The sequence below is a fragment of the Schistocerca americana genome, chromosome 1 (assembly GCF_021461395.2).
Source record: "Schistocerca americana isolate TAMUIC-IGC-003095 chromosome 1, iqSchAmer2.1, whole genome shotgun sequence".
NCBI lineage: Eukaryota > Metazoa > Arthropoda > Insecta > Orthoptera > Acrididae > Schistocerca > Schistocerca americana.
Genome location: NC_060119.1, coordinates 1,121,178,917 through 1,121,196,702, shown reverse-complemented (window position 1 = coordinate 1,121,196,702; position 17,786 = coordinate 1,121,178,917). Strand labels below are relative to the sequence as shown.

General features: G+C 42.4%; 1 protein-coding gene and 1 pseudogene across 1 annotated transcript in view; both read left to right on the top strand.

Moving 5' to 3' along the window:
* The first annotated feature begins 370 nt into the window (after positions 1 to 370).
* Positions 371 to 17,786, top strand: part of LOC124596925 (sialin-like) — a 57,809-nt gene continuing 40,393 nt past the window's right edge. Inside the window, exons 1-2 of the mRNA XM_047135905.1 lie at positions 371 to 427; positions 553 to 751. Coding sequence (XP_046991861.1) covers positions 371 to 427; positions 553 to 751 — 256 coding nt within the window. The remainder of the gene's footprint in view (positions 428 to 552; positions 752 to 17,786) is intronic.
* Positions 9,205 to 9,322, top strand: LOC124552387 (annotated as a pseudogene).

The window sequence follows — 17,786 nt, the reverse complement described above, 5'->3', positions numbered from 1 at the left end:
TGGATATAACATGAATTAAAGTTAAAGAAATAAAAGCCTTAGGGATTGCCAATAGAATTGTATCTCTGCAGGTAATGCAATGGACTTGGACGAGGAATTGTACCGAATGCATACTTTCTTGAAAAGAAATGAAGTACAAACGAATTATATTAGGGATGCTGGGAAAACTCGGTTAGGAAGTGATGTCTATAGACTACCTTAGTTCTCAAACAAGGATTTGGTTATATCAACTGTCCATATGTGCTCCTCTCAATGTTACGATAACTACCTGCTTCTGCGCTTCCTGATACTTGACCATAGATTGGGCCCCTTTTACATATTCAACTAAAATAAATTACAGAGGTTTTAATGACTCCATAGCTGTTTCGTCATGGTGTTCAGTCTTGAATACTGTCTGGCTCGTCTTGTTTACCCTCTCAGCCTGAAGGTATGTTGACAACTACCCTGTAACGTCTAGTAAGACAACACCAAAAACCATTTACCTTCCACGTCTCACATGTAGCAGAATACTCAATAATCAAAGACTTGTGAATGGCTTTATTTTGTCCAAAGGACTACGGCTGGAGCCGATCTGAGACGAGCACCATCCTGAGCTCCTTCTTCTGGGGCTATGTGGTGATGTTGGCGCCTGCCGGATGGGTGGCGGACAGGTTCGATGCGAAGAACTTGTTTTCGGCCTCGCTCATCCTCTCCGGTATCCTCACCATGCTCACAGAGGTGGCTGCAGACACTGGCGGTGTGGTGCTCGTCTGTGCGTTCAGAGTAGTCATGGGTATCTCTCAGGTACGTGGCTGTGACATCCTTACCAGGAAGACATTATTCGTGTAGTATCTACTCCGCTCACAGCACTCAGAGTAACTACATGAACACAGGGTACAACTTCACATTCTGCAGCCAAATTGAATCCGCGAAACAACATAATGCACGACGCTTAAGGCGTGAAATAAAACATGTTATAGCATCATTGTGACACGTGACACATATGTGCAGACTTACGTTATGCTGTAAGATAGGACACTTACAGTATGCCTGCAACATACTCAATATCAATATAGGCAATTGACATACATGATGCAAAACTAAATTTCATACAACAGACGAAACTAACCAGCATGGCTTAAGATTGTTGCAGAAGCATACTGTAGACATCAGCAAGGCGCAAGTGTGGTAGCAATCCTTGGGCGGACAGAAACTCAAGTACCTAACAATAGAGGTCTATGGACCAGGCTGACTGCTACACCCAGATGATTTGCAGAAGAACTGTTCTTCGTGAGTAGATATGAAATGTGGGTACTACTATAAATTTGATCTTAACATGAAAAATTATATCTTTCTCATGAATATCTAGAAACATTCACAATACAATCATACCAATGCCTAAAATCTGAATACCATTAGTTTAAAAGTACGAGGCCGTGCAATTACCAAGTTCCTCCATTTCCTAAACAAAGTACGCACAATATACAATGGTAAAATAGTTTTATTGGCATTATACAATGCTTCAGTTATTTTCTACATAGTCGACATGTTTTCCCAAGCATTTTTTGTTACGTGACCGAAGCTTTTCCAAGACTGTTTGTACTAGGTTGGGTTCTGTGCTAGTAACTAGTTCTTGGGTGTTAATGTGACTTCTTCACCAGTGTTGATACGCTTACCTTCAAGACGACCTTTGAGTTTAGGGAACATACGAAAATAACTTTTGAGAAGAACTGGCGCATATGAATCTTCCGACCGCCGCCTGGGTCATTCGAGCTGAGTGATTCAGACCATTGACATGATGGGAGACAACTTTGCGACAGAAAAATCCAAGACATTTTCTTTTGGTGGCAGCTCGCAGATTCCTCAAGACATTACAGCACTTCTCTGCATTAATTGTGGTGTTGCGAGGCAGGTAGTGAACGAGTAACAATGTGTCGCAGCACCAAATGAGGGTTGACATTACTTTCCCTGTGGAATGTACGACCTTCGCCTTTTTTGGGCACTTAGCCCGGTTTCTTCCATGCCATACCCTGATGTTTCGCCTCAGGTGTCGAACGATGGAGTCAGGTCTCAATCTCATGCGAATACTCACACAGCCTTCTGCATAGACAAAGGTTAAGCCCCGATGTATGTCGACGGCAGACTTGTTTTGCAGCGGAAAACCGAATAACAGAGCGCAGCTCACAAGTGGACAAACGTTATAGTCCTTGACTCCATGCCAACTGGCAGCATACTGGCAAGATACTGCAGTAATCGTGGTAAGCCAGTGTTAGCGTTGTAAACACTTACTAGTCGAACTCCCCAGTCCTCGCATGTCACGGGTGTTTGATTTTGCAGAGAAATAAAATAGGGAAATTTACTGCTGGATGACCCTCGTAAAACCTTTCGTAATCATATTTGAAACACATGCTTACATTACGTCCAGCATGCTTTTGAGGGTAGGTATCTTAACTTCCATGTCTAAATTATTAAACTTCTTTTCAGGTTCGACAATGATGAATTTCCATTTGTTTTATATCACGCTCTAGAGTCATAGCTTCATCTATCAGATTACCTAAGTTTTTAGATGCTATGACAGCTATATAAATTATCTCAGGATAAAATTATAACTATTTTCAAATTATCCGCACCCTTCTTGCCTGCTAATTAGCCTTTTACACACCAATCTCAAAAAAACGAACACCTATATCTTTCCGTGCGAGCTCTGATTTCCATTGTTTTGTTATAGTGATGGTTTTATCTGTACCATTCTAAAATAAAGATTTGTGCTTTTTCGCTAGGTATTATAGATTTTGGTGCCCTGATTTGCATGTGAAATCAGTTACGATGAATCCAAAATTGTGAACAAAACCCTTGGTACATTTTAGAACAGAAAAAGTAGTGTTTCTACATTGACATCAACATGGATACTCTGCAAATCACACTTAAGTGCCTGACAAGGGCTTCATCGAACCACCTTCACAATAATTCTCTATTATTCCAATCTCAAAAAAACGAACACCTATATCTTTCCGTGCGAGTTCTGATTTCCATTATTTTGTTATGGTGATGGTTTTTCCCTATGTAGGTTGGCGTCAGCAAAATATTTTCGCATTCGGAGGAGAAAGTTGGTAATTGAAATTTTGTGAGAAGATCCTGCATCAACGAAAACCGCCTTTGTTTCAATGATGTGCACCCCAAATGCTGTATCATGTTAGTGACCCTCTCTTCCCTATTTCACGATAGCACAAAACTGTGCAGCTCTTCTTTGAACTTTCTCTGTGTACTCCGTTAATCCTATCTGTAAGGATCCCAGACTGCGCAGCAGTTCTCCAATAAAGCTTGGACAAACGTAGCGTAGGTAGTGTCTTTAGTAGCTCTGTTACATTTTCTAAATTTTCTGCCAATAAAAAATAGTATTTGGTTTGCTTTACCCACAACATTTTCTACGTGTTATTTACAATTTTGTAATTATAATTTCTAGGTATTTAGTTGAATTGGCGGATTTTAGATTTGACTGATTTGTCGTGTAACCGAAGTTCATTGGATTCCATTTGGCGCGCATGTGGATGATCTCACACTTTTCATTGTTTAGGGTCAATTGTCAATTTCTCACGATAGATATGTCTTTTCTAAATAGTTCTGCAATTTGTTTTGTTTTCTTCTGATGACTTTACTCAACGATAACCGACAGCATCATTTGCAAACAACCTAAGACGGCTGCTCAGATTGTTTCCTAAACCTTCTGTATATTGATACGAAACAGCAGAGGGCCTATAACACTGCCTTGGGGAACGCCAGAAGTCATTTCTGTTTTACTCGATGACTTTCGGTCAGTTACTACGAACTATGACCTCTCTGACAGTAAACCACGAATCCAGTCACGTAACTTAGACGATATTCCACAAGCATGCAATTTCACTACATCCCGCTTGTGTGGTGCAGTTTCAAAAGTCTTCTGGAACCCTAGACATACGGAATCAGTCTGATATCCCTAGCCGATAGCACTCAACACTTCGTCTTGGAAAAGTACTAGTTGTGTTTCACAAGAGCGATTTTCTAAATCCGTGTTGGCTGTATGTCAGTAGACCGTTGTCTAAGAGATAACTCATAATGTTTGTTTCAGTAGACCGTTGTCTTCGAGATAACTCATAATGTTCGAACACATGTTTCAAAATCCTGTTGAATTTCGACGTTAATTATATGGGCCTGTAATTTAGTGGATTACTCCTACTACCTTTAATAAATACTGCTATGGCCTGTGCAACTTTCCAGTCTTTGGGTAAGGATCTTTCTCCGAACGAGCTGTTGTATATGATTGTTAAGTATGCAGCTATTGCAGACTCAGAAAGGAACCTAATTGGCAAACAATCTGGACTGGAAGACTTGATTTAGTAACTGGTTTAAGTTGCTTCACTACTCCGAGGATATCTAGTTCTAAGTTACTCATGTTGGCAGCTGTTCTTTATTCGAATTCTGGAATATTTACTTCGTCTTCTTTGGTGAAGAAATTTCGTAAGGCTGTGTTTAGTAGCTCTACTTTGGTAACACTGTCATCGATAGTATTTCCATTGCGATCGCGCAGAGAGAGGATTGATTGTGTCCTACAGCTAGCATACTTTACATACTACCAGAATGGCTTTGGATTTTCTGCCAAGTTTCGAGACAAAGTTATTTATAGAAAGTATTAGAAGCATCTCGCACGTAAGTCTGTGCTAACTTTCGAGCTTCTGTGAAAGATCGCCACTCTCTCAGATTCTCGTTCGTTTAAATTTGGCATGCGTGTATCGTTGTTTCTGTGACGATGTTTAGGCCCGTTTTGTGTATCAAGGGGGATCAGCTCCTGCGTTTCTTAATTTATTTCTTATAAATCCCTCAATTGCTATGGTTATTATTTCTTTGAATTCAGTCAATTCAAGACACATCTGATCTACCCTTACGTTGTTAATTTGAAAGGAGTGGAGATTCTCTGTCAGGAAGACGTTGGGTGCATTTTTGTCGGCTTTTTTGAATAGGTTTTTTTTTTTGGGGGGGGGGGGGGTAGGATGATTGGTTGTTTCAGTATTCATTCTCGCTACGAAAGCCGCGTGTTCATTAATCCCCGCATGCGTTATGATACTCGTTATTAGCTCAGGGTTATTTGTTGCTAAAATGTCAAGTGTGATTTCACAACCGTTTATTATTCGCATGGGCTCATGAATTAACTACTCGAAATAATTTTCCGAGCATGCGTTTGACACAATTTCGGAATATGTTTTATGCATATCTCCTGATTTAAACATGTATTTTCACCAACATATCGAGGTAAATTAAAGTCTCCACCAACTACAATTGGATGAACCAGGTACATGTTCGAAATTAAACTGAGGTTTTCTTTGATCCATTCAGCAATTGTATCATCTGAGTTGAGAGGTCGGTAAAAGGATCCCGTTATTACACACACCAAAAGAAGTCTCGCATCACCTGGGTTCCGAGAGTTCCGGAACCTCTACAGAAAATTGGTATAGAGATCAACATAAACATCGTTCCCGCCCTTGTTATTGCTCATGAAAACCATACATTCCATTTTGTACCACCATACAGCGGGACCTTCAGAGGTGGTGGTCCAGATTGCTGTACACACCGGGCCGGTCGCTATGGCCGAGCAGTTCTAGGCGCTTCAGTTTGGAACCACGCGGCTGCTACGGCCGTAGGTACGAATCCTGCCTCGGGCATGGATGTGTGTGATGTCCTTAGGTTAGTTAGGTTTAAGTAGTTCTAAGTTCTAGGGGACTGATGACCTCAGATGTTAAGTCCCATAGTGCTTGGAGCCATTTGAACTATTTTTTCTACACACCGGTACCTCTAATGCCCAGTAGCAAGTCCTCTTGCATTGACGCATGCCTCTATTCGTCGTGGCATACTATCCACAAGTTCATCAAGGCACTGTTGGTCCAGATTGTCCCACTCCTCAACGGCGATTCCGCATAGATCCCTCAGAGTGTTGGTGGGTCACGTCGTCCATAAACTGCCCTTTCCAATCAATCCCAGACATGTTCGACAGCGTTCATGTCTGGAGGGCACGCTGGCCACTCTATTCGAGAGATGTCGTTATCCTGAAGGAAGTCATTCACAAGATGTGGACGATGGGGGCGCGAATTTTCGTCCATGAAGACGAATGCCTCGCCAATGTGCTGCCGATATGGTTGCATGATCGGTCGGAGGATGGCATTCACGTATCGTACAGGCGTTATGGCGCCTTCCATGACCACCAGCGGCGTACGTCGGCCCCATATAACGCCACCCCTAAACAGTAGGGGAGCTCCACCTTGCTGCAATCGCTGGCCAGTGGATCTAAGGAGCTTAGCCTAGCCGGGTTGCTCCTAACTCGTCTCCGACGAATGTCTGGTTGAAGGCATATGCGACATTCATTAGTGAAGAGAACGAGATGTCAATCCTGAGCGGTCCATTCGGCATGTTGTTGGGCCCATGTGTACCGCGCTGCATTGTATTGTGGTTGTAAAGATGGATCTCGTCATGGACCTCGGGGGCGAAGCTGCGCATCATGCAGCCTATTGCGCACAGTTAGAGTCGTAACACGAGGTCCTGTGGCTGCACAAAAAGCATAATTCAACATGAAACTTCCTGGCAGATTAAAACTGTGTGTTATTAAACATGGTGGCGTTGCTGTCAGGGTTCCTCCGAGTCATAATGCGTAGGTAGCGGCCGTCCACTGCGGTAGTAGCCCTTGGGCGGCCTGAGCGAGGCATGTCATCGGCAGTTCCTGTCTCTCCATCGCTTTGGTTCACTCCGAGACGCCTGGACACTTCACACTTCCCTTGTTCAGAGCCCATCCTTGCACAAAGTAACAATTCAGACGCTATGGAACCGCGGTATTGACCGTCTAGGCATGGTTGAACTACAGACAAAGGAATGAATGGAACTGATAGGCTGTCGGACCCCCTCCGTCTAATAGGCGCTGCTCATGCATTGTTGTTTACTTCTTTGGGCGGATTTTGTGACATCTCTGAATAGTCAAAGGGACTGTGTCTGTGCTACAGTATCCACAGTCAACGTCTCTCTTCAGGAGTTCTGGGAACCAGGGTGAAGCAAAACTTTTTTTGATGTGTGTATTTTACAGTATTCCGGTTGCAGGAATGATCTCTGCCCATACTGATTCACGGGAACTATCGACTGCAATTTCGCTACAAAATAAACTACTTCTAACAGCATGAAACTCATCACCGTCAACAACGTTTAGCCTATTCTTTCGGAACACCTTTAGGTTCTTCTCAAAAATTTCGCCTGAACGTATGTCCGTCTTCAGCCAGCATTCAGTAGCTATAACGATTTGAGCATCAGTGCTTTCTATTAAAGCGATGGTTCTTGGATTTACGTTCTTCCTGTGTTCTACCTCACTTTAGTGTCTTCCTCGATTAAGATATTTAAGTTGTTAATTCTTCTCTGAAAATTGTTTCAGAGCCGTAATTAAGGTTTTGAACGAAGACTTTTTCATTCTGAGCTGGAAGTTTTTTTAAATTTAATAAAGAAACTTATTTGTTTTTATTATAAAGACTAGCGAACACAGAAATTCTACGCAGTTGCTAAATATGTATGGGAATTGTATATGCGTCCTAATCTCCTTCTCCCCTCCTGTCTCTGTCTCTCACCATCTCCCCCTCCCTTTACCCAACCTCCCCTCCCGTTGTCTCAGTCCATCACCTTCCCCACGCTCCCTGTACGTCTCTTATCCCACACTCTGTCTATGCATCATCTCTTCCCTCGTCTTTCTGCCCACATCTTCTTTTCCCTTTTTTATATCCATTGTCTCCTCCCTCTGATGTTATTTATTGTTATTGCAAACGGAACCTTGATTGGGAACAGAAGTCAAAATTAATGGGTAAATCGGTTGGAATCTTTAGCACACGGTGTGTGAGAGAGACCTTTCCAGGTGCTACATCTGTGGGGATAGTAGCTTTAATGACGGTATTTGGCATGGTTTTGATGTACGAATATGTAGGATTGTAAAGTTAGCCATGAACACTGCTTTCTTGCTTTCTGTTGAATATAACTGCGAGAAGGAAAACTAAACCACACATTTTCTCATCAGAGCTTAACAGGTTCTTTCTCGCAGCCAGTTTCACAGGAGGTGTTTATTGTTTAGCTTGTCTATATACCGGTAGTGGTTCAGCCTATGAATTGTTTGTCAGTCTGTACGTCTGTCTGGCGAGAAATGATTCATACAATAGAATCTTTCCTTGAAAGCAACGAAACAATTTCAGTAAGATAATGAATTCATTGAAACGAAATAAATCCCAATTCATTGTTTTGGCAATAATTTGTTGGTGTTTTTAATGCGTTCAATGCAACGTGTGGTGTTTTGATCTTTCCGTTCGGAGAATTACAAATAGCGCCGATGTGTAACCGAATGTCGAGCACGCCATGTACAGCTACCCTCGGGAAAAACACGGCAATTCAAAACCTATTACACAAACATTGAGACGACAAGTCGGTTACAATCAGAGTTATTCCTGGAATCAGAATAGCCTCGCCTTTGAACTTCCCTGTGATTATCGTTGCTTCAGTCACGTCATTCGTCAGCTTCACAGCTAGTGTTGTTCCACTGCACAGTTTCGGTTGGTTCAGACTGCGTAACACGATTTTCACCGAGGCGACCTCGAGGTGTAAATTGAGCAGTGGCATTCCTGGCACACCCATTGAATTCAGAAATTCAATTGGAAAACAGGCGACTTTATCTGGATCTGTAATGGAATCGATCGAATTAAATGAATCCAATTTAGCAGGGATTCGACTTTGAATTTTTATGTTCATATTGTCTAAGTCCTCATTTCCAAGCCAAAATGGCTTGTTCGCTCCATCAAATACTGTTTGTGTAATTTGCAGCAATATTCGGGAACACTTTCGGGACGAATTTTCTTGCGATGTTGTGAATTGTCAAAAATGAAGTGGAAAAGAAATGAGGCCAGTGGGAACGTTAACCGGAATTTTTCCACTGCCATTGTCTAATAATTGCTTGGAAAACACTTCCGCGGTTCCTTCGTCTTGTAACGTAACTCGTATATTCGTTGTTAACTTGGGAGTTATCACGTGTCTCCACAAAGTCTATGACTTCAAGCAGTCGTTTAGTTCATTAGCAGCTGTTGATCTTGGAATGACCTGCAGCTTTTGTCGAAAATCGCCGGCCAGTAGAACTATCGCGCCTTCAAAGATGTCCAGATTATTGTGCAGATCTTTCAACGCTCGCGCGCCAACGGCCTTACCGCAGTGGTAACACCGATTCCGGTCAGATCACCGAAGTTAAGCGCTGTTGGGCTGGGCTAGCATTTGGATGGGTCACCATCCGGTCTGCCGAGCGTCGTTGGCAAGCGGGATGCATTCAGCCGTTGTGAGGCAAATTGAGGAGCTACTTGATTGAGAAGTAGCGGTTCCGGTTTCGTAAACTGACATACGGCCGGAAGGGCGGTGTGCTGACCGCATGCGCTCCTCCATATCCGCATCCAGTGACGCCTGTGGGCTGAGGATGACATGGCGGCCGGTCAGTACCGTTGGGCCTTACAAGGCCTGTTCGGGCAGAGTTTAGTTTTCAACGTTCGATCGAGTGCCCCCAATACTCGTTTGTGCGCCATCGTTCATTCATCCCGAATGGTTTATAACGCTAACTTCCGATACTGTTATACTATAACCTTAAAGCTGAAGGCAGTTCGTGTAGTCAAATTATTTTTATTCAGGTAATTATAGTATGAAGAAGCAGAGCAGTGTTACCCTCTCAAAGGATTTTAATTGTGTTGACCGTGATATACCTAACGGAGGTGGCTTATCGGAAGTGAAAGTCAGAAGTGCGTAAATATTTAAACAGTAATAAACAATATTCAGCCTATTCACACTGTTCAAAGGATAAAGAAAACGGGCGCCAGCCTAATTAGGAAAGAAAATGATTGCCATTCTTGTTCATGAAAATAAGTATGAGTAACTTTAACGGACAAACACAACCTATACTTTGCCACACGCGAGTGCAATGAACTCTGGTACCTGAATACAGTATGTTCACTTTAAGGTTGGAGCTAACAGATCAGAACAAACGATTTACTTAAATATAACACATAACAAAACACACTATTACCTTGAGGACTTAATCAAAGTAAATGGTCTCAATAACGTTACTATCAATATCCACTGTAGAATCGTGAATTGGACATAGGTTTAATATTACTTATCAAACAAATTCATATCTCACATGAAATATGGACATGGTCCACAGCAAATTTAGTTACTGTGCATAGATTAAGTCTTTCATTACTAAACACCTTTCTACTTTGAATGAAAATTAAATGGAATTCACTAACACATTACTTCTCACTGTCTTTTGAATAAAGAAGTTACTGTTTTCATAGATAGTTTTCTTTCTATTAATCGTTATGTAGCATGAGCACAGTAGACATACAGTGGATCCTGTTACAACATTAATATGCACTTTTAATACACAAGAGGAACCCAATATTGTACAGAATTTGACTTGAATAGCAATTGAAACTTTCTATAATTAAGTAAATTTGTGCATTTGAACTACTTTCAATGGAGGGGGCCCTTAAGCTTGATCACTGTAGAAGAGCAAACTAAACACCCTTTCATTACATCAGTGAAACAAGCACTTAGCAAGCATGAACATATAACTCTCAACAGTTGCAGTTCTGAACTTTTACTGCATTGAAACACAAAACTGAGATATTTGTAAGTTCCTTTCAACAAACAATATTAACTTTTGTACACTCTATTACCATATTAATTTTAATATGCTTTCAATGAAGGACGATAGGTAATCACTTCAGCATGGGAAGGACCCTAGGTGGTTGTGTGACTAGGGATAAAAAATCAAGGTAGGTATAAGAGCTCGAGTATAAGTTACCTTATATTTGCGCACACTAAAACATCCTATGAGCTTATCCTTCACTGTAAATTACTATAGTGTTCCATTACAGTGACTGCGCAATGTGGTGGCGATTGCATGTTGGTAGGTGGATTTGTAGGTAGAATTGCTGGACCCTTATCATTTCTTGGTGGCGATGATAGATACCAATTTCAGAATAGTTTCAGCTCTTTATCCATCCATCCGAGGCATTGGAAAGCGTCAGGGAAAGCCTCTCTCGGAACCAGCACAGTACACAATGTACAACTTTTACATGAACAGTTGATACTTTGGTAGCTCGGCCCCGACTGACTCTTGTTCCACCTTTCTATCCATGCCAACGACAATTTGCACGCGCTACACAGTTACGTTCGCTAGGGGAACCACAACACATTTTACATACAAAATAACTAAGAACCCTAAGTGAAGGTCAGCAGTTTACATAACAGAAACTGAACATATTGAATAAAACAGAACATTTCCACATATTGACATTTCTACAAAAAATTATTCACACAGAAATTACAATTATATACAATTAGTTTTGTCTCTCTCCAATTGAGACAAAGAATTTAAACGACAGATATACTACATTGCATAGAATCAAATCATGACATCAAATTTTTTACAAAGAAAGGAGTATACAATTTTGTGTTATCTATTCAATGAAACACATTTACAGAAGCTCAACGATGTAACATTAAACAAAAACAAAATGCAAAATAAATCAGTAGAGCATTAAAGCTATGGTGTTACAGGTTATTTTATTATGAAAGTGGTGCTTTTGCCATTGCTAAATTTTTGGTAGTATTGCATGTCGATTCATCCGTCATCTGGAAATTCAGTGGCAATCTGGGCCCAGAATGAACTGTTCGTCCTCCTTCTAACAATTTAGCAGCGATCTCAGATGATGCTACGGCCAACGGTATTTGTCCTTGTGAGAGAATCGACGCTAAAAACAATGAGATTACCAACGTTGTCCCAGGTCCGCCAGCTGGTTGAGGAAGAAGGTTTCTCATCAATGTTTCTCACGCTGTTTTCTGCTGCTGATTCCAAAGTTGGAATTGTGTTCGCACTGACTTACTCAAAGCATCTCGATCGTATTACAATTCTCGTTTATTTTCTCGACTGAATGCATCTTGCATGGGGCGATTCAGTGCTGGTATTCCTAATTCGAATAACATCTTGCCGGATCTCATCCGGGACAAATACTCTACCGAATCAACACCTCGTTGTGGATCTTCTGGTAGAATTCAAGTTCGTGATTCGCTATTGCCGCACGCACGTAGAATGTCTTCAGCGATATTGTCTTTGCATTTTTTCTACAAATCAGTTCGGCTGGATGAAAAACATGTTGAATGATGATGGCAAAACGTGATCGCATTTGATGCGCACTAGACGAATTAGCAGCATCAGCGAGTGTGGCATCCCAATGAATCTCATTCTCTAGCAAATGTAAATATTGACAGACTTCTCGATATATTGCGCACAACTCGCCACTGACAGTTCTTAAAAAATCAAATTAAGTCGGTGCAATAACATTAACCAACAACAAGTGCAGATAGAAACACTCGTCATTGCCCAAATGGGCTGCGTGAAAGCGCCCCAATGCATCGGGTGAACATACATTCACGTGTCCAGGAGCAGGCTTTTCGTGTTTCTGACGTTGGAATTTTTTATACGATGCGTTCCATGTAAAATATCCCGTCATGTCCGATCAAAGCAGCTTGTTGCAAATTGATCTCTTAACGTATGTCGCGAAAAAAATTGTCAGCTTTGTCGCCCGTGGTCATTCAGCGCTGCTTTAGATGCCATGAAATAAACTAATTGTCCTTTCTCCAGGTTCTCAGCGAAATGGTCCATAATGGGATGACAATCATGTATCGATAATGAAAAGATTCTCCAAATCGCCTCATTGTTGCTGCCGTATCTCCCCATCTCATAATGCGGAACTTCAACCGTGGCACCAGGAGCAACAGTATGAAATACAGCCACGCCGCTACCTTTCGTGGCATTATCGCAAACTTATTTGATGGACTTGACAAAATTGCAGTCTTAACGTTGCAATGCGCTTTGAATGTTTTGGAAAGCAGCGGCGAATACGGAACAGTCCAGCTGTTGCCAACTGCAACGTCCTTAGTCTTGACTTTCAGCGTCATCGTTATGCCGTTATCCTGTGCAGAGCGACTACGATTCAGGGGGTAACCGTCATTGCCTTTGATTGTGTCAGCCAACAAAGCACGTGGATAACGTTTGGAGCATTTGTTTTCGATCATGTAGAGTGATTCCCTGTTGTCATCGCCGCACGGTCCATGAACCGTATTCGTAATCACTACCTCATGCAACTAGGGATCTGTTTCGGGATCAGGAGTTTCTGCTCAAATGATGGCGTCAAGTTCATCTGTTCTTACTTTCTCGACCATCCACATGAGAAAATGCGCATGAGGTAGTCCTCTGATCTGCCATTCCACAGAGTACATCCAATATCACTCGTCTCCGAAGACATAATATCTGTTAATGAAGTCCAATGGCACCATGAGTTTCTACTTGAACAGTGGCGCTGTAATATCGTGGCGATCGATGGATGATTGACAGGGTAGTAGCAGTTGCGTGATTTCGATCCATTTTGCGCTATAAGTGAAAGTGATGAATAAGTCTGGTCGACCGTAATGACGCTTCTAACATACGTCGCTGACAAAATGGTGAGTCGGCCGACATTGTTTGCATTTCCATCTACATTCATGGTATGAAGCGGGTGAATGTATGCCTCTCGTATGCAATTTTTACTGATTGAAACTTTATATGTCAGACGTTTCGTTTCAATTTTGGCATGCATATCAACAGCGAACTGATGAAACAATATGCGACGTGTAAATATGTGATTGTTTTATTTTCGACGATTCATCAAATGCGGGAATAAAAAATCGTACAGCTGATCTTTTGTTTGATTCTTGATCTATAATTGAATAATGAATTTTTGTCACGTATCAAATTGAAACACGATGCTGCTATGTAGAGGTTATTGGATGAATCATCGTACCAGTTAAGGGATTAATCATTTTGATCAGAGAATGATATCTATCCTCTACTTGGGAAAATATCAGCGGGCACTGTAATGCATCATACAAATGACGAGTTTTTCAGATACGTTGAAGGTTATCACCATTACACAACGGAACCACTATGTCCCGAGACACCAAATTCTCGCCAACAACCACAATGGAAAATTCATTAACATCGGTGTATCGATATGTCTTTCATGTTCGCCCACTGGTCTTTTGTCTGGTCTGATCGCCATTTTGTAATCATCCGAAGGCATCATTTTTAAACCAGTCTTGAACAATTTGGCCAACTGATTGTGTTCATGTAAGAGTTGTAGTTGCGTAATAATCTCTCGCTTTACAGCGCGGCTGATAGCTCAACATTGATTGATCTTATCGTCCGGATTTCAGAGGAAATAAATCTGAAGAAGTTATGATCAGCATTCACTGGTGGCAATAATACTCCTACACCATGATGAAGCTGCCCTGAATCTGTAAAAATTATTGATTTATGAGCCTCGGCGAAACTTTGTGAGTAGTTGATGTTTGTTAGTATGATGTGTCTGTGTAAGTGATCTGTCATTCAGTCGAAAAAGAATTTCCCTTAAAAGTTGGAGTAAAAACTCGTTCTTCGACATTATTCGCCCCCAGATGATGTCATTTGGAATGAACTGTTGTACTTTTATACATTAATCAGCCAGAACAATATAACCACCGACCTACTATCGATATAAACCCATCCAGGAGGTAACAGTATCACCTGGCGAGGAATGACTGCTAGTCAGACACACTCACTTTGCGTATAATATCAAAGAGCGACCTGTCCTTGTGTAGTGTGGGGAAGGTGCCCGATCTATCTGAATTTGACTGAGGGCATATTGTGATGGCTCGGAGGCTCGGCACGAGAATTTCGGAAAATGCACGACCTGTCGGATGTTCGAGGAGTGCTATGGTGAATGTCTTCAACAAGTGGCGAAACCACATCTGTATGTCTTCGGGATGGGCGACCAACCCTCATTACGTATGTCGGATGTCGTAACCTGGGTAGACTGGTAAAACAAGACAGGTGGCTAACTATTGCGGAACTAACATCAGCCTTCTACATCTACATCTACATTTATGCTCTGCAGGCCACCCAACGGTATGTGGCGGAGGGCACTTTACGTGCCACTGTCGTTACCTCCCTTTCCTGTTCCAGTCGCGTACGATTCGCGAGAAGAACGACTGCCGGAAAGCCTCCGTGCGCCCTCGAATCCCTCTAATTTTACATTCGTGATCTCCTCAGGTATAGGGGGAAGCAATATATTCGATACCTCATCCAGAAACGCACACTCTCGAAACCTGGCGAGCAAGCTACACCTCGATGCAGAGCGCCTCTCTTGTAGAGTATGCCACTTGACTTTGCTAAACATCTCCGTAACGCTATCACGCTTACCAAATAACCCTGTGACGAAACGCGCCGCTCTTCTTTGGATCTTCTCTATCTCCTCTGTCAACCCGGCCTGGTACGGATCCCACACTGATGAGCAATACTCAAGTAGAGGTCGAACGAGTGTTTTGTAAGCCACCTCCTTTGTTGATGGGCTACATTTTCTAAGGACTCTCCCAATGACTTTCAACCTGGTACCCGCCTTACCAACAATTTATTAATTTTATATGATCATTCCACTTCAAATCGTTCCGTACGCATAGTCCCAGATATTTTACAGAAGTAACTGCTACCAGTGTTTGTTCCACTATCATATGATCATACAATAAAGGATCCTTTTTTCTATGTATTCGCAATACATTACATTTGTCTATGTTAAGGGTCAGTTGCCACTCCCTGCACCAAGTGCCTATCCGCTGCAGATCTTCCTACATTTCGCTGCAATTTTCAAATGCTGCAGCTTCTCTGTATATTACAGCATCATCCGCGAAAAGGAGCATGGAACTTCCGACACTATCTACTAGGGCATTTATATATATTGTGAAAAGCAATGGTCCCATAACACTCCCCTGTGGCACGCCAGAGGTTACTTTAACGTCTGTAGACATTTCTCCATTGAGAACAACATGCTGTGTTCTGTTTACTAAAAACTCATCAATCCAGCCACACAGCTGGTCTGATATTCCGTAGGCTCTTACTTTGTTTATCAGGCGACAGTGCAGAACTGTATCGAACGCCTTCCGAAAGTCAAGGAAAATGGCATCTACCTGGGAGCCTGTATCTAATATTTTCTGGATCTCATGAACAAATAAAGCGAATTGGGTCTCACACGATCGCTGTTTCCGGAATCCATGTTGATTCCTACAGAGTAGATTCTGGGGTTCCAGAAATGACATGATACGCGAGCAAAAACATGTTATAAAATTCTGCAACAGATCGATGTCAAAGATATGGGCCTATAGTTTTGCGCATCTGCTCGACGACCCTTCTTGAAAACTGGAACTACCTGTGCTCTTTTCCAATCATTGGTAACCTTCCGTTCCTTGAAACACTTGCGGTACACGGCTGTTAGAAGTGGGGAAAGTTCTTTCGCGTACTCTGTGTAGAATCTGAACAGGATACAGTGTGTCTGAACACACACTGCACCGAACACTCCTAACGATGGGCCTTCGCAGCCGACGACCCATGCACTCTACCAAGGTTAACACTACGATATCAGGATCTGTGACTGAAATGGACACGTGACTATCGGATGTTGGTGCAGTGGCAGAGAGTTACATGAAATGTTGCATCGCGATACCTTCTCGATCATGCCTATGGTAGGGCGCGAACCGGTCGTCTTCCAGGAGAACTGCCCCTTGACACCTGTTCTGTTGGAGGGAGACAAGCTCGCGGTGGCCCCATTGTGATCTGGGGAACTTCTATGTGGACTTCCAAGGAGCAAGTGAAGCTCGTACAAGGCACCATGACGGCCAATGAGTATCGCACACTGATTACAAGGCACATGCACCGCTTTCTGACGAGCATGTTCCCCAACGGCAGTGACATTTTGCAGCAAGCTAATGCGCCATATCACAAGACGAGTATGATGGATTGGTTCCAGGAACACATTGGCGATGTCCAATTGATGTGCTAGCCCCTTCTAGCTCACCAGATCTGAACCCTATCGAACACATCTGGGATGTGACTGAACGTGGCGTCAGAACTCATCGCCCTGCTCCCCGGAATTTATGGAAATTACATGACTTTTGTGTGCAGATGTGGTACCAGCTCCCTCCAGCGACCTGCTAAGGCCTCGCTGCTTCCGCGTCACTACGCCATGCCGCTGTTATCCGTGCAAAGATGGACGTACTGGCTATTAGACAGATAGTCGTAATGTTTCGGCCAATCAGTGTATATTCTGCGAGACATTCTTCGATCGAGGTTCTTGGCCAGAAAGCAATGATGCCAGTGGCTCTGGTGGCGGTGTAAGTTCCAGTAATTTGACCTTTCCGATCGCACAACACAATCCTAGTGGCTTGTGTTTAAACCTCAAAGCATTGCAATGTTTACAAACATTGTTCCGAAGTCGACCAGTATATCTACGGCGTAGTCAACTGCTGGATCGTATCTGAACGCTAAACGTTTAATTCTAATTGTCATGTTTGGCAATTTGTTTTCTCGACGATCTAATTTATTTTGTGCGTAAGTTACAACTGAGTCGAACTCGTCCGTATCCGATGTTCCAGTGTCGTAATGGATGTCGTTCGAGAAATTCTTATTCGATTTGCCTCCAAGCGCTGTCTACCTCTTCGTCAGTCTCACTGAGTCGACGATTATGTAGTTGATTGCGTTGCGTATAAGCCGATCGATATTTCAACGCCTCATTGGTGGCATTTTTTCCAAAGAAATTAACCCGAACTGAAATCAAATGTTTGCAGCACGCCAAATTACCACGAACTGACATCAGTCCAGT